General features: G+C 52.2%; 1 protein-coding gene across 1 annotated transcript in view; it reads right to left on the bottom strand.

The window, feature by feature from the left end:
* Positions 1 to 7,161: 7,161 nt before the first annotated feature.
* The window catches only part of NMNAT1 (nicotinamide nucleotide adenylyltransferase 1), a 54,110-nt gene continuing 39,255 nt past the window's right edge, over positions 7,162 to 22,016 (bottom strand). The window contains exons 7-10 of the mRNA XM_075327363.1: positions 12,344 to 12,608; positions 10,268 to 10,446; positions 9,477 to 9,578; positions 7,162 to 7,409 (exon numbers count right to left, since the gene is read on the bottom strand). Of these exons, the coding sequence (XP_075183478.1) occupies positions 7,347 to 7,409; positions 9,477 to 9,578; positions 10,268 to 10,446; positions 12,344 to 12,608 (609 nt within the window). The 3' untranslated portion in view covers positions 7,162 to 7,346. The remainder of the gene's footprint in view (positions 7,410 to 9,476; positions 9,579 to 10,267; positions 10,447 to 12,343; positions 12,609 to 22,016) is intronic.

A 22,016-nucleotide genomic window follows, 5' to 3' on the forward strand; every position in this document is an offset into this window, starting at 1 on the left:
CGCCCCGCGGGGGTCTCCTCACCCCTCAGCCGCCCCGCGGGGGTCTCCTCACCCCTCAGCCGCCCCGCGGGGGTCTCCTCACCCCTCAGCCGCCCCGCGGGGGTCTCCTCAGCCGCCCCGCGGGGGTCTCCTCAGCCGCCCCGCGGGGGTCTCCTCAGCCACCCCGCGGGGGTCTCCTCAGCCACCCCGCGGGGGTCTCCTCAGCCACCCCGCGGGGGTCTCCTCAGCCACCCCGCGGGGGTCTCCTCAGCCACCCCGCGGGGGTCTCCTCAGCCACCCCGCGGGGGTCTCCTCAGCCACCCCGCGGGGGTCTCCTCAGCCACCCCGCGGGGGTCTCCTCAGCCACCCCGCGGGGGTCTCCTCAGCCACCCCGCGGGGGTCTCCTCAGCCACCCCGCGGGGGTCTCCTCAGCCACCCCGCGGGGGTCTCCTCAGCCACCCCGCGGGGGTCTCCTCAGCCACCCCGCGGGGGTCTCCTCAGCCACCCCGCGGGGGTCTCCTCACCCCTCAGCCACCCCGCGGGGGTCTCCTCACCCCTCAGCCACCCTCCGGGGTCCCCTCATCCACCCTCCGGGGTCCCCTCATCCACCCTCCGGGGTCCCCTCATCCACCCTCCGGGGTCCCCTCATCCACCCTCCGGGGGTCTCCTCACCCCTCATCCACCCTCCGGGGGTCTCCTCACCCCTCATCCACCCTCCGGGGGTCTCCTCACCCCTCATCCACCCTCCGGGGTCTCCTCACCCCTCATCCACCCTCCGGGGTCTCCTCACCCCTCATCCACCCTCCGGGGTCTCCTCACCCCTCATCCACCCTCCGGGATCCCCTCATCCACCCTCCGGGATCCCCTCATCCCCCCTTCGGGGTCTCCTCACCCCTCATCCATCCCCCGGGGTCCCCTCATCCACCCTCCGGGGTCCCCTCATCCATTCCCCGGGGTCCCCTCATCCACCCTCCGGGGTCCCCTCATCCATTCCCCGGGGTCCCCTCATCCACCCTCCGGGGTCCCCTCATCCACCCTCCGGGGTCCCCTCATCCACCCTCCGGGGTCCCCTCATCCATCCCCTCACCCCTCATCCACCCTCCGGGGTCCCCTCACCCATTCCCCGGGGTCCCCTCACCTCGTCAGCGCTCAGCTCCTCCATGCTTTTCCTTTTAATGGTGGCAGAGTCGTGGGCTCCGTGTGAGGGGCTGGAGGGGGCGGCAGGGCCGGGGGCCTCCGGCTTCAGGGCTGCATTGTCTCCGGCAGAGTCTGGAGAGAAAAGTGTAGGAGGAGGAGCCGCTCTCCGCGCCGCCGCACACAGCGCTCTTCCGCTCAGACACCGGGAGGTACCGTGAGGAGCCGGGACACGGGGGCGGGGCCTGCACACCGGGAGCGGCGCCGCTTCACACACGATTATTCATCAAAACAACCGGGCGGCCATCTTGCGAGAAAGCTCATGTGACATCAGAAGGCTCCACCCACAGAATGTAGGAGGTGGCCAATCAGCGCGCTAGAGAGGCGGGGAATGGACTGCTGTGGGCGTGGCTAGAATGAGGCAGCAGATAGGACAGAGAAAGGGGGGCCGCCTGGCAACAGGGGAAGAGTCTGGTGTCCATGGCAACCAGGCCTAGTCCTTCCTGTTCTGGGCCTAAATTCAGTGATGGGGGGCGGCTGCCATTTTCTGCCAAGAGCTCAGTGTAGATATAGTCATTGCTGTAGTGTGCAGAGCGGAGAGGCCACACTGCGCCTTAATAAAGCACAATACGACCTCTGTTCACAGCCCCCGGGCTTCCTGCCCTGGAACATACATGAGCCTTAAAGGGGGTGTCCAAAAAAGTAATAGAGTATCTGCAGTAAATGTAATAGACCAATCATTGCTGATGTCTCATTCATCTCCAGCGCTCCCTGCCAATCTGTCCTGCAGCGATGACGTCACATGCATCCACGTGACCCCTGCAGCCAATCGGTGGTCACAGGCTAAAGCCAAGGCCAGTGATTGGCAGCAGCGGTCACATGTATGTACGAGACGTCACTACCACAGATAAAGTAAGCACAGCCCAGCGTGGAGCATTGGGGAATAATACTGGGGTCAGAGATGTCGCAGTCACCCCGTTACACCGCAGCGTGTGCCAGCCAGGTCCTGTGCCCACACCGATCCCACACTCTCCTTGCCAGCCCCCGCCATATAGTGCACATGAAACTCACACCCATGCCCGCCTTGTCTTCACCATTATGAGGACTGTGTGAACATTGGGCACGTATCACAGTGAGCGGGTCCCACCAGGACATTTCCAGATTTCAGGGGCTGCTCCGGTGTTACAGAAGGTCCGTATCTCCATTTTTAGGGCCAGAATGAGTTAATAATGGTGGTGGTCGACTCCTCGCTCCAACATTCACCTGTGCCATCTGAGACGTTGGCAGGAGGCGCGATGGCGACACTACGTCACAGCCACCATACAGGGGGACACACAGGACAGAGCGGACATCTCTCTGCTCATCAGGGGAATGGCATACTGAGGGTAAGGGATCACACTTTGTAGGAGGGAGCACAATACTATGTGGAGGGCACTGAGGTGGCATCAAACTGTGTGGGGGGAACTGAGGGCATCATTGGAGTGTCATACTGTGTGTTATTAACACAGTATGATGCCACCACAATGATCATAATGTTCTTAGTGACCCCAAGTGAGGGATTATCATACTGTTGGGAGGGGGGGGGGGCACAGAGGACATCACACTGTGTCAGGAGCATTATGGTTTTTAGGGGCAATGTGGGGGCATCATACTGTGCGGTGGGCACTATTGGGGCATTATACTGGGTGGAAGGCACTGTGGGGCATCAAACTGTGTGTGGGTCACTTAGGGCACCATTATCTTTGTGGGGTTTCATATTGTGTGTCATTAATGCAGTAAGACGTCCCCACATAGATCACAATGTCCTCAGTCTCCCCCCTGTAGGATTATCATACTGTGGGGGGACACAGAGGACAGTATACTGTGTTAGGGGTATTATGCAGTGTGGGGACAACGTGGACTAATCATACTGTGTGTGAGGGGGGTACTATGGGGCATTATACTGCATGGAGGGAACAGTGGGGGCATCATACTGTGCAAGGTGTACTATGGGGCATTATTTTGCTAGAAGGCGCAGTGGGGGCATCATACTCTGTGCAAGGTACTATTCTTATAGCGCCATTTATTCCATGGCGCTTTACATGTGAAAGGGGGTATATATAATAGGGACAAGTACAATAATCAAACAATACAAGGCACAGACTGGTACAGGAGGATAGAGGTCCCTTCCCGCAAGGGCTCACAGATTACAGGAGGAGAGAGAGAACCTGCCCGCGAGGGATCACAGACTACAGGAGGAGAGAGGACCCTGCCCGCGAGGGATCACAGATTACAGGAGGAGAGAGGACCCTGTCCACAAGGGCTCACAGACTACAGGAGGAGAGAGGATCCTGCCCGCGAGGGCTCAGACTACAGGAGGATAGCGGTCCCTGCCCGCGAGGACTCACAGACTACAGGAGGCGAGAGGACCCTGCCCACGAGGGCTCACAGTCTACAGGAGGAGAGAGGACCCTGCCCACGAGGGCTCACAGACTACAGGAGGAGAGAGGACCCTGCCCGCGAGGGCTCATAGTCTACAGAAGGCGAGAGGACCCTGCCCACGAGGGCTCACAGTCTACAGGAGGCGAGAGGACCCTGCCCACAAGGGCTCACAGTCTACAGGAGGAGAGAGGACCCTGCCCACAAGGGCTCATAGTCTACAGGAGGAAAGAGGACCCCGCCCGCGAGGGCTCACAGTCTACAGGAGGAGAGAGGACCCTGCCCGCGAGGGCTCACAGTCTACAGGGAATGGGTGAGGATACAGTAGGTGAGGGCAGAGATAGTCGTGCAGTGCTATGGAGGACTGAGGGTTATAGACTTGTTGGAAGAAGTGGGTCTTCAGGTTCATTATACCCTCCATGCAATATCATACAGTGTTGGAGGTACTATGGAGCAATATACTGGCTGGAGGGTATTATGGGGACATCATTTTGATAGTTCCTATGCATTAGTGTGCCACGTCCAGTCCTGTCTTTCATAGTTTGGAGGTACATTCGTGTGCCCGAGGTCGCTGCTGTACTGGGCATGTGTGATCACTACCTATTCACAAGTTTGGAACATATAGAGTTCGCACTTTCGTGTCTAGAACTGGGCTGCCGCTAAATGCATTTGTTGGTTGGTGTAAGATAATCATGGCTGAAGTTTATGGGAGGGCACTTGTATTTTCCGCCTCTTCTCCTTTAGAATACCACAGGCTGTATGGACAATACTTCATCTTGATAGGGCACTGCCGATTGCTGTAGTAAGATATATCCCATTTTCAGTGACATTTCCAGGCTTTTACAATAGTGTGCAAAAATTGGCACTTAACATAATATCCTCCCTTAAGAAACTATGATGAAGGGTACAAATCCGGCATCTACAATCCAAGGTAATTCCGCACAATTAACGCAAGATTATAGCAGACATATCTACTACATGGAGGCAGCATCACTCTGATTACTGGTACCAGACGACATGCGGCCTGCACCCCGGGGACACCTGCCACCACCTCCCCCACCATGTCCTGCACCCTGGGGATGCCTGCCTGCCTGCACCCCCCCCCCCCCCCCCCCGCCCATCATGTCCTGCACCCTGGGGATGCCTGCCTGCCTGCCTGCACCCCCCCCCCCCCCCCCCCCCCCCGCCCATCATGTCCTGCACCCTGGGGATGCCTACCACCACCTCCCCCACCCACCATGTCCTGTACCCCAGGAATGCCTGCCTGCCACCACCTCCCCCACCCACCATGTCCTGCACCCCGGGGACACCTGCTGCCACCACCTCCCCCACCCACCATGTCCTGTACCCCAGGGATGCCTGCCTGCCAGCACCTCCCCCCACCATGTCCTGCACCCCGGGGACGCCTGCTGCCACCACCTCCCCCCACCATGTCCTGCACCCCGGGGACGCCTGCTGCCACCACCTCCCCCTCCCACCATGTCCCGCACCCCAGGGACGCCTGCCACCATGTCCCTGCAGGTGCAAAGTCCACGCTGTGATTATCATTTGTGCTGGTTGTTGAGAAGTAGCAGATTTCTATTGGAGGCCAATGTTATACCACACTGCAAAACTGAAAGTGTTTAAAAAGGGGAATTTTCAGCTCCAACCGGAAGAAAGTTACAATGGACATTTAATTTTCCCCAATTCCAGGAGGTTGGTGCTACAGATCAGGACTTACCTGAAAGTGGGCAACACGTGCAAGACTTTACTGCAGTGCCAGGACGGGTGGTGCAGAGTTATGTCTAGATAAACACTACGGAGCATTTCTAGGTTCATTTTTACATTGTTGTGCACTTTAGAACAATATGACATGAGAATGAATAGTGGATTAAAGACCAAACACCTACATAGACGATTGTGTAATGGCTTCTGCACCTACATCACAACTCTCGCTTTGGCATCATATGATTTTTTTTTTTTTTTTTTTTTTTTATGGTGCCAAAATAAAGTAATTCTGGCAGTATTGGCCACCAATAAATCATGAGATTAGGCCCATGGTGGCTCAGTGGTTAGCACTGCAGTCTTGCAGCGCTGTGGTCATGTGTTCAAATCCCACCTAGGTCAAGATCTGCAAGGAGTTTGTATGCGTTTCCTCTGGAAGGGATCTGCAAGGGTTCTCCGGTTACCTCCCACACACCAAAAGTTATACAGATTGTCCCCATTGGGAGGTTGCCAATGTAAGTAAAGCGCTTTGCAATTAATGGTGCTATACAAGTAAATAAACATTATAAATTTAATGATTACTATTTAATCCACACGTTAATCTAAGACTGGTTTCCACATAGTGTTGTGATGCACTGACATGGCAGGAGTCTACACACACACACACACACACACACACTTTGTAGAAAGCCAACAAAAGTGTTACCAGAAACGCTGGAGCTCAACAGATCACAATGATCTATGCAAGTCAATAAAGTTTCCAATATAGAAATATTGCCAGCATTTCCTAATCTGAAGGTCTGAACATGGCACACTGTATCCAAACAGTTACACAAAAAACCCACAAATTTAATTGAGCCCAGTTACCATGGCAAGGTATGGCAACTTGGTCCTATTCCTTATATGGGCTAGAAAAGCTTTCAGACAATTTTATTTGCAAAATAACTTAAACTTTCTCATGTTTTTCTGGGCAGCAAGGAATATTCCCATTTCAATATTTACCATTTACACCTTTGCCATTTTTCCCTCCCCTTTACGCAAGTTCAACTGTTATTTTGGATGTATGTTATTTTCAGTTTGTACCAGTTTAGAAAGTGCCAGCAATTCTTCTATTTTGTATTCTGGAGTCATGTCCTTATTCTACACAACTCTTCCCAGTGACCCCAGGTGTTTTAATTCTTCTTTTGCAAGTTTTTTTTTTTAGTAGCCCATATAAAGAGGTCAAGATTGATACAAGGTAGAAATTTACATTAGGATCTGAGAGTTACACCTTGGCGTGGTAACTGGGCTCAAATTGCCAATTTCATTTGCAAAATAAGTGGTCAATGCATATTCTGATCTCAATATTCACAATTTACATCCTCCAGTTATTTTTCCCCCTTTCCTTTGAATGCAACTGTTATTTTGGATAAAACTTTCCAAGGACATTGTGTGACCTGCCGATGATCAGACAGTGACGTTCAATACGATTCAACAGGAGTGGAGCATAAAAGTTAAATTTGATAAGTGCGAAAATGCAACAAGAAGCAGGCGCCCAATACAAGTTTATATTGAAGCAGAAAAAAAAAAAAAAAAAAAAAAAAACAACGCCCCATTAATACACTGCAAAAAACACGTTTTTTTAATGGTAATTAATATCATTTGTAATCCCCCCCCCACCTGCGGAGTCATCTCCAATGATCAGATGCTACGTAGTCACACACTGCTAAAGCTCCCCGCTCTAATAGCAATTCTCAATACAATGTGGGGACAGGTTCTAATTTGGTAAACAATGGTTGAGAATTTACCAGGACATTTGTACATTTGTTTCGGATGCAGGAAAGGGGTTGGGGGATAGAAATAACACTCACTACTTTGGGAGGGGAAGAGGGGGGAGAGCCGTGGAATTAGTCCCACCATATTCTTATTGCTTCAGTAAAGACTCAGTTTTTTCAGATTTCAAAATTTTTTACTAGTCAAATAATAAATCCAGCAATGAGTATTTGTAAATCACAGCAAGTGTTACATGAAGCCAGGAAAAGATCTAGAAATATAAATATATAGGACTATAAAACACTTATTGCATAGATACGGCTACTCTCCGGACAGGGTGGTCCGGAGTCCGTGGCGTCTCAGCTCGCCTCCTGCGCTCTTCTGTACACTTGCTTACACACCTGATCTTCACAACTTAGTTCCTGTGGCAAGAAAACAGAATAGGTTAAAGCTCTAGATATTGTATAACACCTGCAAGATTCTGTTTGAGAGGTGACATCAGGGACAATGGGAAGTGACTTTTCTATGGAGTAGCCCACAGCAAATACAAGACAACCGCAAGTTGTGCATTTGATCTCCGGTATCTTACCCCAATCTGAAATCCACAGACTGTGCATATCTATATTACAGGGGTCCCATGACACAGTATTCATGCTTTTATGAAGTGCAGAGTGGCTATGGGCCTCCACCCTTGTGCGCGTAGCCTGGCAGGCCTAGGCTCGCATGGAAGGGTTATGATCATGTGGGACTTTGAAGCAGATTTTACACAACATCCAAGTTATTTTGTGTCGCAAACGCTGGTGGTGGTGGGGGGGGGGGGTATAAAGGGAAAATCTAGACCCACATCACCAGTCAAGTTCAGCTGCAGGCCCCCTATGGAGCAAAAGGTTTTGTAGAATCTCACCACCCATAAAAGCTACTGCCAACCCTACTAACCTCCAAAGCCAAACAAGATGTCTGTCCTCCTGGACCTGTGCCTGCGACAATCATCTCTACGTAATCACAGTATTCCCCGACCTCTCCTCTCTGCCAATCCCATCACTGGCTTCCCATTGCCCAAAGACTCCTCCAGTACAAAACCCTAATCATGACCTACAAAGCCATCCGCAACCTGTGTCCTCCATACATCTGTGACCGAGTCTCCCGGTACTGACCTGCACAAGATCTCCTGCCCTCAAACTCATACAAAAATTCTCACACATCCCCCATACTCAAGCTCTACCCCAACATATCAGACTCTCCTACCATGGTGGAAACCTTCAGGAGGAATATGAAGACCCTCCTCTTCTGAGAAACCTACAACCTGCAGTAACCCTCAGTCCACTATACTGCTGCGCGCCCAGCTCTACCCTCATCCATAATATCCCTCTGTCTACAGTAGTGGAACCCTCAGTCCACTATACTACTGCATGCCCAGCCCTACCCATCACCCTCCGCTGCATGCCCAGCCCTACCCATCACCCTCCGCTGCATGCCCAGCCCTACCCATCACCCTCCGCTGCATGCCCAGCCCTACCCATCACCCTCCGCTGCATGCCCAGCCCTACCCATCACCCTCCGCTGCATGCCCAGCCCTACCCATCACCCTCCGCTGCATGCCCAGCCCTACCCATCACCCTCCGCTGCATGCCCAGCCCTACCCATCACCCTCCGCTGCATGCCCAGCCCTACCCATCACCCTCCGCTGCATGCCCAGCCCTACCCATCACCCTCCACTACATGACCAGCCCTACCCATCACCCATCCCTTGTAGACTGAGCCCTCACAGACAGGATCCTCTCCTCCTGCACCAGTCTGTGCATTATTATACCCCTTTTCACATGTAAAGTGCCATGGAATAAATGGTACTATAATAATCCGTCTCATGAGCACATACCCATCAGTCTGACACATGAACCATTTAACCTGTAATTAGTGCCAAAAGTGACGTTATAAACACATCGTATCTTTGAGAAGGCAGATGCCTGGTTTGTGCATCTGTCCCTTTAATCTGGAGGTCCCCGACCCTTGTAAACACTGAAGAGGTGTGTACATCTAATGCTGCAGTGGGGGGTGGTTACACCTTATTTTGGGGGTACCCACTGCATAACCCTGCAGTATGAAGTCAGTGCCCAGTGTATGAGGGGCACATACCAGGCAGCAGATGTATCAGCTGCCACGGTCTCTGTACCCAGCCCACTCACATGTCTGTATGCACCCACACAGCGGAGAGGAGAAGCAGTGACAATATGAATCCCAAGGCTGAACGCACAATGCAGCAGTCACATGAAGTTACCCAAAAATGTACTGATACATCCCGGCTTTGTGCAAGTCACAGCAATCCTAGTATAATCATAAGAGTCAAGAACCAGGAGGCTCAGGATGAGCAGCTCTGCAGGAACAGAGCCATAAAGGTATCATTTATTAGAGTAGGAGTTTAGTGAGTGGCATCTTTTTATTCAGGCAGTTTGTGCCTCCAGATAAAGGGAGGTGACATGTAATACACATACCAAGTGTAGGTCATCGCCAGTGATCCAGTGCGTCCACCCTCGATTCTTCTTCTCTCCCTTCTGAACACAGATCAGACGCCCATTGTCAAAGGTAACCAGACTCTGGAGGGAAATAAAACCAGTAACAAACATTAATGGCCGCCCCTTCCACCCTCATCTACTTTTAGGATGCGGCTGAATACACCTGTTCTACCCCTTCCCCAGATTGTGGGATCACAAGAATAGAAAGTAACACTGCTACAATAGAACAAAGCCTGTGCTGTACATTATCTACACATACTGGACCAGAAACAAGACCGCATGCCCGAGACGTCTCCATAGATCACAGGAAATACTGGAGAATAAGTGTTCTTAGCATTAAGGAAACAGTCCATTGAACATCACAGAAGAGATCTGGAAAGATTATCTGGGTTTCCTCATATACTCCAAAGTCTGATAGGGAATGTGGATTGTGAGCCCCAATGGGGACAGTGATGCTGAAATATGTGGAGTGCTGTGGAATTAATAGCACTATATAATTAAATAAAATAAGTAAAGCTTCTCCAAGTTCAGGTCAGGAGCCATCTCTAATGGGCGATGAGAAGTGATGACTCCTCATTGGGGATAGGCTGCCACCTACTGGCCAGTAGCGAGACTGACCTCCCCACCAGGTTGGCACCTGTAGAAGTCTATACCACCGTTCACATCAGATTTATCCCTTGGACAACGTGGATTGTCCAAAAAAAAAACAAAAACACATGTCTGAGCTTTAGATTTTTAATCAGGGGTGGTAACTTCCAGTCTGACGTTACCTTGCATTTCCTGTTGTCCAGGCCCTTTGTGTCCTCATCAAACTCTTGTCCCAGTGTGAACTGGACCCGATAGTTGCGCAGGGTGCTTTGTGTTTGGATATCAAATGAGTCCCCATTTTGTACAATGATTTTTTGAGGTTTCAGTAGTTTTGCCAGGTTCCTGGTGACGATGTCAATACCTGTAACCAATTAAGAAATGAAGATTGTTTGATCTAATTGCATTGGGTTTCAGGATCTCTGCTTGCTGTCAGCAGCCCTGGTCCTACGCATACAAGTTACATATTGATGGCAGTTGACAGGTCCCTTAACAGTTTGCTACATTTGTATCCAGTGTAGAAAGTCTACAATTCTAGGCTGATACATTCCACTGGGATCAAAGCTTCATGTTACACCAATGACAGTGGCATGACCCCCAGGTAACAAATGCCATTTATGCCAGTGTCCTATGTAGCAGAGGAGCTTTTGGGTTCCAGGTGCAATAGTTACCCCTTCAGCTTTTACAAGGAGAGGACCAAGATGTGAGCAGATGCTGAGGACAGGCCATCAGAGCGTGATGAGATGTGAGGGGTTCTTATATAGTCACAGCTGCTTGTACCCTGCAGAGACAAGGTCACTCAGTGCCCAAAATGTGAGCGGGGCTAAATAAGCCCCAGAACAGGAGGGGGGTGTGGAGCCAACACTGGATGCAGCAAATACTGTTATAGGAACAGATTATACCCAGCACCTGTGACTTTTGGAGCAATCTGCTACTGCACCAATAAAGAGAACCCCAGCTATAGAGACAGAAGATCTCCAGATCCATTCACGACAGTTATAAAAAAAAAAAAAAAAATCTGGCATATTTACACAAGATGTACATGTAGTGCAGCTCTGGAGGATAATACAGGAGGCAACTAGTGATCAGTAATGTATGTACACAGTGACTGCAGCTCTGGAGTATAATATAGGAAGGAGGTGACTCCGGAAAGTAGTGTATGTACACACTGACTGCACCAACAATAGTGAGTGCAGCTCTGGAGGATAATACAGGATGTAACTCAGGATCAGTAAAGCATGTACACAGTGACTGCACCAACAGAATAGTGAGTGCAGCTCTGGAGTAGAATGTAGTACAACATTTACGAAAGTAGAAAAACACGTACAGCTGCACTGTAACGTGTCAATAGTGACTAAGGGATCTCTGGTATTGCATTTAAAATAAATAATTTACTTAGCTAATATATTGGCCAATGCATGTGAGCCCAGTAACCCTGATAAGGTGATCTGTTATCTACCAGGACCTTAACTTGAAATGCCTCTTATTTTGTTAAAAACCTAAATTGTCCGAGCAGAAAGGATTCTACTGGGTTACCAGGCTTATATACATTGGCCAATACATTAATCTAACCCCCCCCACCCCACCCCAATATATTCCTATAGCAGGAATGATGCAAAGCAAGAACTCCCTTATTCAATGCTAGCATTTTAGAGTGCAGCTGTATGTACAGGTCAGCATTTTACATTTACAAAGTGACAATGCAAAAAGTATTAATAGACTCTCGCTTGCTCAGATTGATGTACACAGGAAGCACAATGCTTATTGCCAAAACAAACAAAAAAAACCCTTGATAGGAGGTCCCCCCCCCTTGTTTGTAAATATGACAATATAAAACTTACTGCAACAATTGCCCAGCTTAATATAATCATATCAGTCACTTGGAAAAACATTATAACTAGACACTATTTGTTCCTAATGTCAGAATTCACACCTGATACATTTGTGGAAGTGCAGAATTATTCCATAAAGTACCTATAATAGCCTGTTACATAGGAGACTCATGACCCCAGTGTCAGTGGTGGTGGGGGTCATGCTCTGCAGAGTTTTGGCCATATTGAGGGGTGGTCATTATATTAGAGATTGCTGCATTCAGGCAGGCGAACGTTCGAATGACCTGGAGTAACCTGCAAAGCACTCAGGTCATCCAGGTAACAGCCTGCCATCTGCGCCCCCTGCTGGAGACAAGTATGTGAGCAGCTGCCAGTGCAGCCCCTCACCCTGCCAAAGGACAATGTGACCTCGGGCCATGCCCCACTTACCCAGGCTCTGCATATAGCGCTCACAGTTCTCATTGCTGACCATGTTCCAGGTGCCACTGAAGTCTGGTGGAGCCATGAGTGCAGACCTGGCAAATGCCCTGAATAACTGATGGACCTGGAACACTCCAGAGCCCCAGCCCAGCCAGGCATTATATAGTCCTGGTGGAGGAGTGTCTCCCAGCTCAGCAGGGAGGTCCATGCAACAATCAGCTGACTTTAACCCTTTCTTTTGCTCATGGACCCTGTGCTGGGAGGGGGTAAAACACTAGAGTGTAATTGATTTTTCACTTACAAAATATAATGTATCCAAATTGTATGTAAAGTGCAGAATTCACAGTAACCTTGTAATGTTATCTGTGCAGAGCATCCAGGGGCCATTCTCTCCAATGGAATAATGGCAGCCACAGAGTTGTGCAGGTGATTGCAGATTTACACTTGATTTTTACATCCATTATTCACACTTGCGTCTCCGGACCTGAACGCGACAGTGTGAGGCAAATCCCGGGATATGAAGATGAATTATGACTCCAGTCATAATCCCTCATCACTCCCTGGCAGTGCCCCCTCCCTTCTTGTTCTCAGTGTTCCACTTACACCTCCATGGCCATGTCCTGTGATATGGAAATTAGGTGATGTGGGAACAAAGGACACAGGATGACTCCCTGCCGTCACCCTGTAACAAGAGTTGTATCTCATTACAAGGCTATGGAAATAGCCAGACAGAACGACTCCAGTAAAAAATGGTTCATATCTCGCAAGCCATATTTCCGATAAATATGGCAACCATAAAAATGGTGTCTCCGCATGTGGACGATGCCGGCACCCCCTTTTTATGGGAGCAGGACATTGGGAAATGCCCCAGGCGTGATATCAGCCAATGGGGAACTGGCAGACAGGTCATGAGTCCCCTCGTTCTGTAGCTAAATTCATAACTGTCACAATGAGAGCATTGGCGTCCGCCTACGACGCTCCCAGGCAAAGTTATGGCCCATATTCCATGTTGGGATATTGTCCATAACTCAAGCCAGGGGTGGAGCAGTGCTCCCTGTGAGGTCACGAAGGTAGGAGGGGACCTGGATGTGCCCAGGTTGATAACCCTACTTCGGCCAATTTCCAGTGTTCTTTCGCTGGGGGTCACGTGTGAGAAACATCTGTGGGAGTTCCTGGAAACCTGGTCTACAGCGCCCCCCTGTGGCCAGACGCACAAGGTAACTGAGTGAATTGCATACCTGTTTGTAAACCATGCTTTGTCTGTAACTGTACTCTGACATATGTATATTCTGTAGATTCCCTATTGTATATATTGTAGTTTCTAGTGTGCTTTAGGCTGATTAAATTATATAATTAATCTTGGGCTGTTCTGTTATCTCGATCTTGAATCCCACGTCTGTGTGTTCGGCTAATAGTTACCGTGAAGCGGTTGGTGGCAGCGAGTTTGTGCCAAGGATTATTGTGGGGAGGCCAGTGAGATTCGGGGAGATTTTATATATTCCGCCCGCGGAGGTCGGGGGAATATATACCCTACTCTCACCGGGGACCCTTCAATAATCGGCATAAGTAGTATAGCGGCCTCCTTGCTTATTGTCGGGCAATTCCATAATTGGCCTGACTATAAGAGGGGCGCTAGAGAGCGCGTCACGTGCTCTGTCTGTCGGTCGGGAGGTATAAAGGAGGGGTGACCCCACTTGTTACCCCCCGATTGTGACGTACTGGTAGCCAGCGCGGGGGATTTCTGAGTGACCCCCCCCGGTGGTTTGTGACATATTGGTGGCATAGCGGTGGGATCGAGATAATAGTGTGTGTGAGTGTGAGACCCATACTCCCAGACACTAAAGACTGCCTGCAGCAGCTGTGGCTGCTGGGGTCTTCAGACTAGCTCAACACTAGAGTGTCAGAGTGCAGATACTGTAAGGTGTGTGGAGGCATCAGGTGTCAGTTCTGTGTCAGTGACCAAAAGTCTGCAAGAATGGCTGATGGCACCAGGAGCAGAGCTATGCAACTGGCCAATGCTAAGGCAGGAGCCGAAGAGAGGGAGGACGGTGCTGTGGACAGCAATGAGGAGGTTGCCCACGAGTCCTCCAGGAGCTCGACGCCAGAAAACCGTTCTGCCGAGGACATTGCGCAACCTGGCACTGCTGGACAAGATGAGGAGGAGCTCACCCAAGGTTCCTCAACGAGCCAGATGCCAGCCCTCCGCTCTGAAAGGGACAGTGAATCGCCTAGCTCTGCAGCGTGCCGCAGATCACCACGTGCCATTCCACCGAGCCTGGGAGGCTCGGATAGCCTTCTTCAAATGGCTATGGCCCTTCTCCAGGCTGGAGACCAGAAGGGCTACAAGGAACTCCTGGCAGAGCGCAGGGCAGAGCGGCAGGCAGCGCGTGACGCTGAGGCTGCGGAGCGGCACGCAGAGCGTGAGGCTGCGGAGCGAGAGCGGCAGGCAGCGCGTGAAGAGCGAGAGCGACAGGCAGACCGTGACTACCAGCTGCAGCTAGCTCAGCTCCGGCCCTCATCAGCCACATGTGACCTTCGAGACACCAAACTTCCAAAGGTCCGTGTTGAGGACTTCCCAGTGCTGGAGAAGGATGGAGACTTGGACTCTTTCCTGACTGCTTTTGAACGGACTTGCTTGCAGCACCATCTGGACAAGGACCAGTGGGCCAAATACCTGACCCCCCGTTTAAGGGGTAAGGCCCTGGATATCCTTGGGGACTTGCCTGCTGAGGCAGATCAGGGCTACGACACCATCAAGCGGGCCCTGATCCAACAGTACAACCTCACTCCAGAGTCCTACCGCAAGAAGTTCCGGAGCCTACAGAAGGGACCAAAGGACTCCTGGGCTGACCACCGGCGGGCACTTGCCCGAGCTGCCGACCACTGGACCCAAGGCCTGCAGCTTTCCACCGGACCGGAGATCCTGGACTTGTTCATCACGGAGCAACTCTTGTGGAACTGCCCTGAGGATCTCCGCCAGTTCATCCGAGACCAGAAGCCAAAGGGGTCCACGGCTACAGCTGCCCTTGCCGATGACTACACCAACAACCGGGCCCCTGAGGCCAGGAGAGCGGCCACCAGCAGCACCTGGAGAGGGGGTAAGATGAATTCTGCGACTGCCCCACCTGCCCCTAGACTGCAGGGGGTGTCCCCCTCAACTCCCCTCTCCAGGCCCGTGGCGGAACCAAGACGGTGCCACCAGTGCAACCTACCTGGACACTTCAAGGCCATGTGCCCTCAGCGTCCCAAGGCCCCGGCTCCGTCCCCGTCCCAAGGGCCGCCCAAGGTGTATTGTGTGGGTGGGGGTGGTGGTAGGTCCCTGGACAGCTTCCAACCTGTCACCGTCGGCCGGTCTGTGACCATAGGACTGCGAGACAGCGCCTCGGAGGTGACTCTGGTGCGGCCTGAGATGGTGTCCCCCCAAGACTTGATCCCTGGAAAAACCCTCGCTGTCTCCGGGATTGGAGGCATTGACCCGGCGCTGCCTGTTGCTGACATTTATGTGGACTGGGGCGCAGGGCGGGGGGTGAGGGAGGTGGGGGTAACTGATCGGATCCCTGCAAACGTGCTACTTGGGACAGATTTGGGGCAGATAACCTCCCAGTTTGGGCCCCCCCCAAGGGCTGAACCTTCAGCCCGTACTGACGTGACTCCTAACAATGTTAATGTGTTATCTATGAATGATGTAAGGGAGGAGGGAGTGAACTCTGATATTTCTGCTTGCATAGACACCATAGACACACACTCAGCTGCAGCTGTGACAGGGGAGGGGGTCAGAGAAAGGTGTGACAATGCCTCTACAAGTAATCAGCCTGTGAGCTGGGATCTGCTGCCCTCTGCAGGGATAAGCAGAGAGCAGGGTGCTGCAGGGGGAGGACCAGTGTGTGGGGTGGGGGCTACCACAGCAAATGTGGGGTCCCCAGAGATTTCACAGCGGGGTTCTGTTGCTGCAGGAGGGGAACAGGCAGGTGAGATTGGGGCCGGTCCAGGAGCGGAAGTGCTCCCAGGTAAGATCTCGGTGCATGGTTCCCCCACAACCGGGGTGTCAGGAAGCCAGGTAGGTCTGCCTGAACCGGCGACTTGGTCAGGAACGGAGGAGGAGCAGGCACGACCCACGGTCGCAGCGGCTGTGGCCGCTGTCACCCGCAGTGGGAGTGCTGGGAGCCAAGGGGCCTCCCGGAGGTCCGATAGCTCTTCCCCTTCTGACCAAGTGGCAGCCGAGTCAGGTGGAGGCCAGGACACAGGTCCCGGGGTACTGACTGAAGATGTGACAGTCTCGTCGATTCTGGCCACATCTAGTCAGGGGTTTCAGGCAGCGTTAGAAGCTGACGACAGCCTGAAAGCTCTTAAGGAGCAGGCGGCACAGCCTCCCTCGGACTCGGACCCGGAGCGAGTGGTCTGGGACCAAGGACGGCTGTACCGGGCCACGGTCCAGCAGGGTTCACCGGAGGCGTGGCCCAGGGACCGACAGTTGGTGGTACCCTATCCGTTCCGGACGGAGTTGTTGCGGATCGCACATGAGATTCCGATGGCCGGACACCTAGGGATCGCTAAGACCAAGGCCAGGTTAAACCAGCATTTCTACTGGCCAAAAATGGGGGCCGATGTGGCTGCCTACTGCCGTTCGTGTGAAACCTGTCAGAGAGTGGGGAAGGCGGGGCCACGCCCCAAAGCCCCACTAGTATCTCTGCCAATCATCGATGAGCCTTTCAGGAGGGTGGCTGTGGATCTGGTCGGCCCGCTGGCCATCCCCAGCAGCTCCGGGAAACGCTTCATACTGACGGTAGTGGACTATGCCACCCGGTACCCAGAAGCAGTGGCCTTGTCGTCCATTCGGGCTGACAAGGTGGCCACCGCATTGCTGGAGATTTTCTCCCGAGTGGGTTTTCCCCAGGAAATGCTCACTGACCGGGGGACCCAATTCATGTCCCAGCTGATGGAGGCCCTCTGTAAGCAAGTCCAGGTGCGACATCTGGTGGCCAGCCCGTACCATCCACAGACTAATGGCCTGTGCGAGCGGTTCAATGGCACCTTAAAGCAGATGCTTAAGATGTTGGTCGACTCCCATGGGCGTGACTGGGAGCGGTATCTCCCACACCTGTTATTTGCTTACCGGGAGGTTCCACAGGCCTCAACAGGATTCTCACCGTTTGAGCTCCTGTACGGGCGACGTGTGCGGGGCCCCCTGGCTCTGGTGAAAGAGGCTTGGGAAGGGGATTTGGCCACCCCTGGAGTGTCGGTTATCGAGTATGTCATGCGCTTCCGGGACAAAATGCAGGCCTTGACGCAACTGGTACACGACAATATGGCTCAAGCCCAGGCCGATCAGAAGCGTTGGTACGACCAGAACGCTTGTGAGAGGACCTACCAAGTGGGTCAAGAGGTGTGGGTACTGGTCCCCGTACCACAGGACAAGCTTCAGGCAGCCTGGGAAGGCCCATACCTCGTGTACCAGCAGCTCAACCCTGTGACGTACCTGGTCACCCTGGACCCTGCCCGTGGAAGGCGGAAGCCCTTCCATGTGAACATGATGAAGGCACATCATGAGCGGGAGGCATGTGCGCTCCCCGTGTGCAACCTGCCCGAGGAGGGAGAAGCGGAAACCCTCTTGGATATGCTAGCCCAGGTTAGGGCAGGCGGATCCATTGAGGATGTGGAGGTTGGCCACCAGCTCTTGGAGGACCAACGGTCCCAGCTGTGGGCCACCCTACACCCCTTCCGGGGGTTGTTTACCAACCAGCCCGGAAGGACTGACTTGGCTGTCCATCACGTGGACACTGGGGATCATCCCCCGATCCGGCGTTCAGCATATCGGGTCTCCCTGGAGGTGCAGCAACACATGCGCCAGGAGATTGACGAGATGCTGAAGCTGGGGGTGATCCAGGCATCCAACAGCGCTTGGGCCTCGCCTGTAGTCCTCGTCCCTAAGAAGGACCGAACCACTCGGTTCTGCGTGGACTACAGGGGGCTCAATGCTGTCACGGTCGCCGATGCGTACCCAATGCCACGCATCGATGACCTGCTCGATCAGTTGGCCGGGGCTCAGTACCTGACCATCATGGATCTGAGCCGGGGATATTGGCAGATCCCCCTGACTCGCAAGGCCAGGGAACGCTCTGCCTTTATTACCCCATTTGGACTGTACGAGTCCACGGTGATGCCATTCGGGATGAGGAATGCCCCTGCCACTTTCCAGCGGATGGTCAACACCCTGCTCAAGGGACTTGAAGGGTACGCGGCCGCGTACCTGGATGACATTGCCGTCTTCAGTCCCACCTGGGAGGACCACCTAGAGCATCTAGCACAGGTGCTCAGGCGGATCCACCGGGCAGGTTTGACCATCAAGCCGGGAAAGTGTCAGCTGGCCATGAGCGAGGTCCAGTACCTCGGCCACCGGGTAGGTGGGAGAACACTGAAGCCCGAGCCTGAGAAAGTGGAAGCCATCGCATCCTGGCCCACCCCCAGGACCAAGAAGCAGGTGATGTCCTTCTTGGGGACCGCTGGGTACTATAGGAGGTTTGTTCCATGCTATAGTAGCCTGGCAAAGCCCTTGACGGACCTCACCAAGAAGAAGCTGCCCTCTGCAGTCGATTGGACAATGGACTGCGAGACAGCCTTCCGGGCCCTAAAGGACGCCCTGTCCAGCCCGCCCGTGCTACAGGCAGCCGACTTCACGCGGCCGTTTGTAGTACAGACCGACGCCAGTGACTTCGGCCTCGGTGCGGTGCTCAGCCAGGTGGACTCTGCGAGCCAAGAGCACCCAGTCTTGTACCTGAGCAGGAAGCTGTTACCAAGGGAAGTTGCCTATTCCACGATGGAGAAGGAGTGCCTGGCCATAGTGTGGGCCCTGCAGTGTCTGCAACCCTATCTATACGGGCGCCACTTCATCGTGGAGACGGACCACAATCCCCTCAGCTGGTTGCACACCGTCTCTGGGACGAATGGGCGATTGTTGCGATGGAGCCTTGCGCTCCAGCAATACAACTTCACCATTCGCCACAAAAGGGGCCGTGACCACGGTAACGCAGACGGGCTGTCCCGACAAGGAGAGGTCGCGGACGGGCGCACGGGGGAACACCGGAGTGTGCTGCCCCCTAGCGCCCTCAAAAGGGGGGAGGTGTGAGGCAAATCCCGGGATATGAAGATGAATTATGACTCCAGTCATAATCCCTCATCACTCCCTGGCAGTGCCCCCTCCCTTCTTGTTCTCAGTGTTCCACTTACACCTCCATGGCCATGTCCTGTGATATGGAAATTAGGTGATGTGGGAACAAAGGACACAGGATGACTCCCTGCCGTCACCCTGTAACAAGAGTTGTATCTCATTACAAGGCTATGGAAATAGCCAGACAGAATGACTCCAGTAAAAAATGGTTCATATCTCGCAAGCCATATTTCCGATAAATATGGCAACCATAAAAATGGTGTCTCCGCATGTGGACGATGCCGGCACCCCCTTTTTATGGGAGCAGGACATTGGGAAATGCCCCAGGCGTGATATCAGCCAATGGGGAACTGGCAGACAGGTCATGAGTCCCCTCGTTCTGTAGCTAAATTCATAACTGTCACAATGAGAGCATTGGCGTCCGCCTACGACGCTCCCAGGCAAAGTTATGGCCCATATTCCATGTTGGGATATTGTCCATAACTCCAGCCAGGGGTGGAGCAGTGCTCCCTGTGAGGTCACGAAGGTAGGAGGGGACCTGGATGTGCCCAGGTTGATAACCCTACTTCGGCCAATTTCCAGTGTTCTTTCGCTGGGGGTCACGTGTGAGAAACATCTGTGGGAGTTCCTGGAAACCTGGTCTACAGCGCCCCCCTGTGGCCAGACGCACAAGGTAACTGAGTGAATTGCATACCTGTTTGTAAACCATGCTTTGTCTGTAACTGTACTCTGACATATGTATATTCTGTAGATTCCCTATTGTATATATTGTAGTTTCTAGTGTGCTTTAGGCTGATTAAATTATATAATTAATCTTGGGCTGTTCTGTTATCTCGATCTTGAATCCCACGTCTGTGTGTTCGGCTAATAGTTACCGTGAAGCGGTTGGTGGCAGCGAGTTTGTGCCAAGGATTATTGTGGGGAGGCCAGTGAGATTCGGGGAGATTTTATATATTCCGCCCGCGGAGGTCGGGGGAATATATACCCTACTCTCACCGGGGACCCTTCAATAATCGGCATAAGTAGTATAGCGGCCTCCTTGCTTATTGTCGGGCAATTCCATAATTGGCCTGACTATAAGAGGGGCGCTAGAGAGCGCGTCACGTGCTCTGTCTGTCGGTCGGGAGGTATAAAGGAGGGGTGACCCCACTTGTTACCCCCCGATTGTGACGTACTGGTAGCCAGCGCGGGGGATTTCTGAGTGACCCCCCCGGTGGTTTGTGACAACAGCCTTATATTTGCCGCTTCGTGCGCTGCAGACCATACTGCGGAAAATGGATGTGTATGGGCGGCACGGTGGCTCAGTGGTTAGCACTGCAGTCTTGTGGTGGCTCAGTGGTTAGCACTGCAGTCTTGTGGTGGCTCAGTGGTTAGCACTGCAGTCTCGTGGTGGCTCAGTGGTTAGTACTGCAGTCTTGCGGTGGCTCAGTGGTTAGCACTGCAGTCTTGCAGCGCTGGGTCCTGGGTTCAAATCCCACCAAGGACAACATCTGCAAGGAGTTTGTATGTTCTCCCCGTGTTTGCATGGGTTTCCTCCGGGTACTCCGGTTTCCTCCCACACTCCAAAGACATACAGATAGGGACTCTAGATTGTGAGCCCCAATGGGGACAGTGTTGACAATGTATGTAAAGCGCTGTGGAATTAATAGCGCTATATAAATGAATACAATTATTATTAATTATTATTATGTGTGAATCCATCCTCACCTGTGGAACCGGGGGCCATTGTCAATCAATGGACTAATGGTGTAACTCAATAGTCACATTCAAAAGGTAGCAATATGGAAAGTTTCACTGTGGCCCAAAAAGGGTAACGACGACATATTTAATTACATCAGTCAGTAGAACAAGCGAAGATTAAAAGAAAAGTAAAATATCTTACCAAAAAATTCCGCTTCTTTCTCCACTTATCACCCAATCTGAAAAACTGCTCAGATCTGTCTTCAAATCTGTCTGCACTGAGGGATCAAATTACATCTGCTGCCTATAGAAGTCTATGGAAAGGGGACAGAGAAGGATGCGACGCACACAGAGAGAAAATGCTGAGACTTCTGGTGACTACACTGCTAAATAATGCAGGATACAAGTTATATATATATATATGTATATTGTACGAGGCCCAAATAATCAGTTCTGATCACTAATAACCTGCAGTTGGTTTTAATAGATTAGTTCTATTCTTTGTGCAGCTATAACAATCTACATAATCAATGTCAGCGGGAACATCACTCTCATCATTGCATTGTGTGATGCATCCATAAAAGCTAACAAAACAGTGGGTATCTATACAAGTACAGACAGTAGTCCGGACTCTCAAGCTTAAAGGGAATCTGTCACCAGGATTTTTCTTACTCCATCTGAGAGCAGCATGATGTAGAGACAGAGCGCCTGATTCCAGCAAGGTGTCACTTACTGAGCTGTCGGCTGTCATTTTGATAAAATCATTGTTTTCTCTGCTACAGAACATGCAGTTATACAGAGCTCATGAATATACTGGACTACCTGCAGCAGGCCAAG

Source organism: Anomaloglossus baeobatrachus, chromosome 11, assembly GCF_048569485.1.
Source record: "Anomaloglossus baeobatrachus isolate aAnoBae1 chromosome 11, aAnoBae1.hap1, whole genome shotgun sequence".
Classification (NCBI taxonomy): Eukaryota; Metazoa; Chordata; class Amphibia; order Anura; family Aromobatidae; genus Anomaloglossus; species Anomaloglossus baeobatrachus.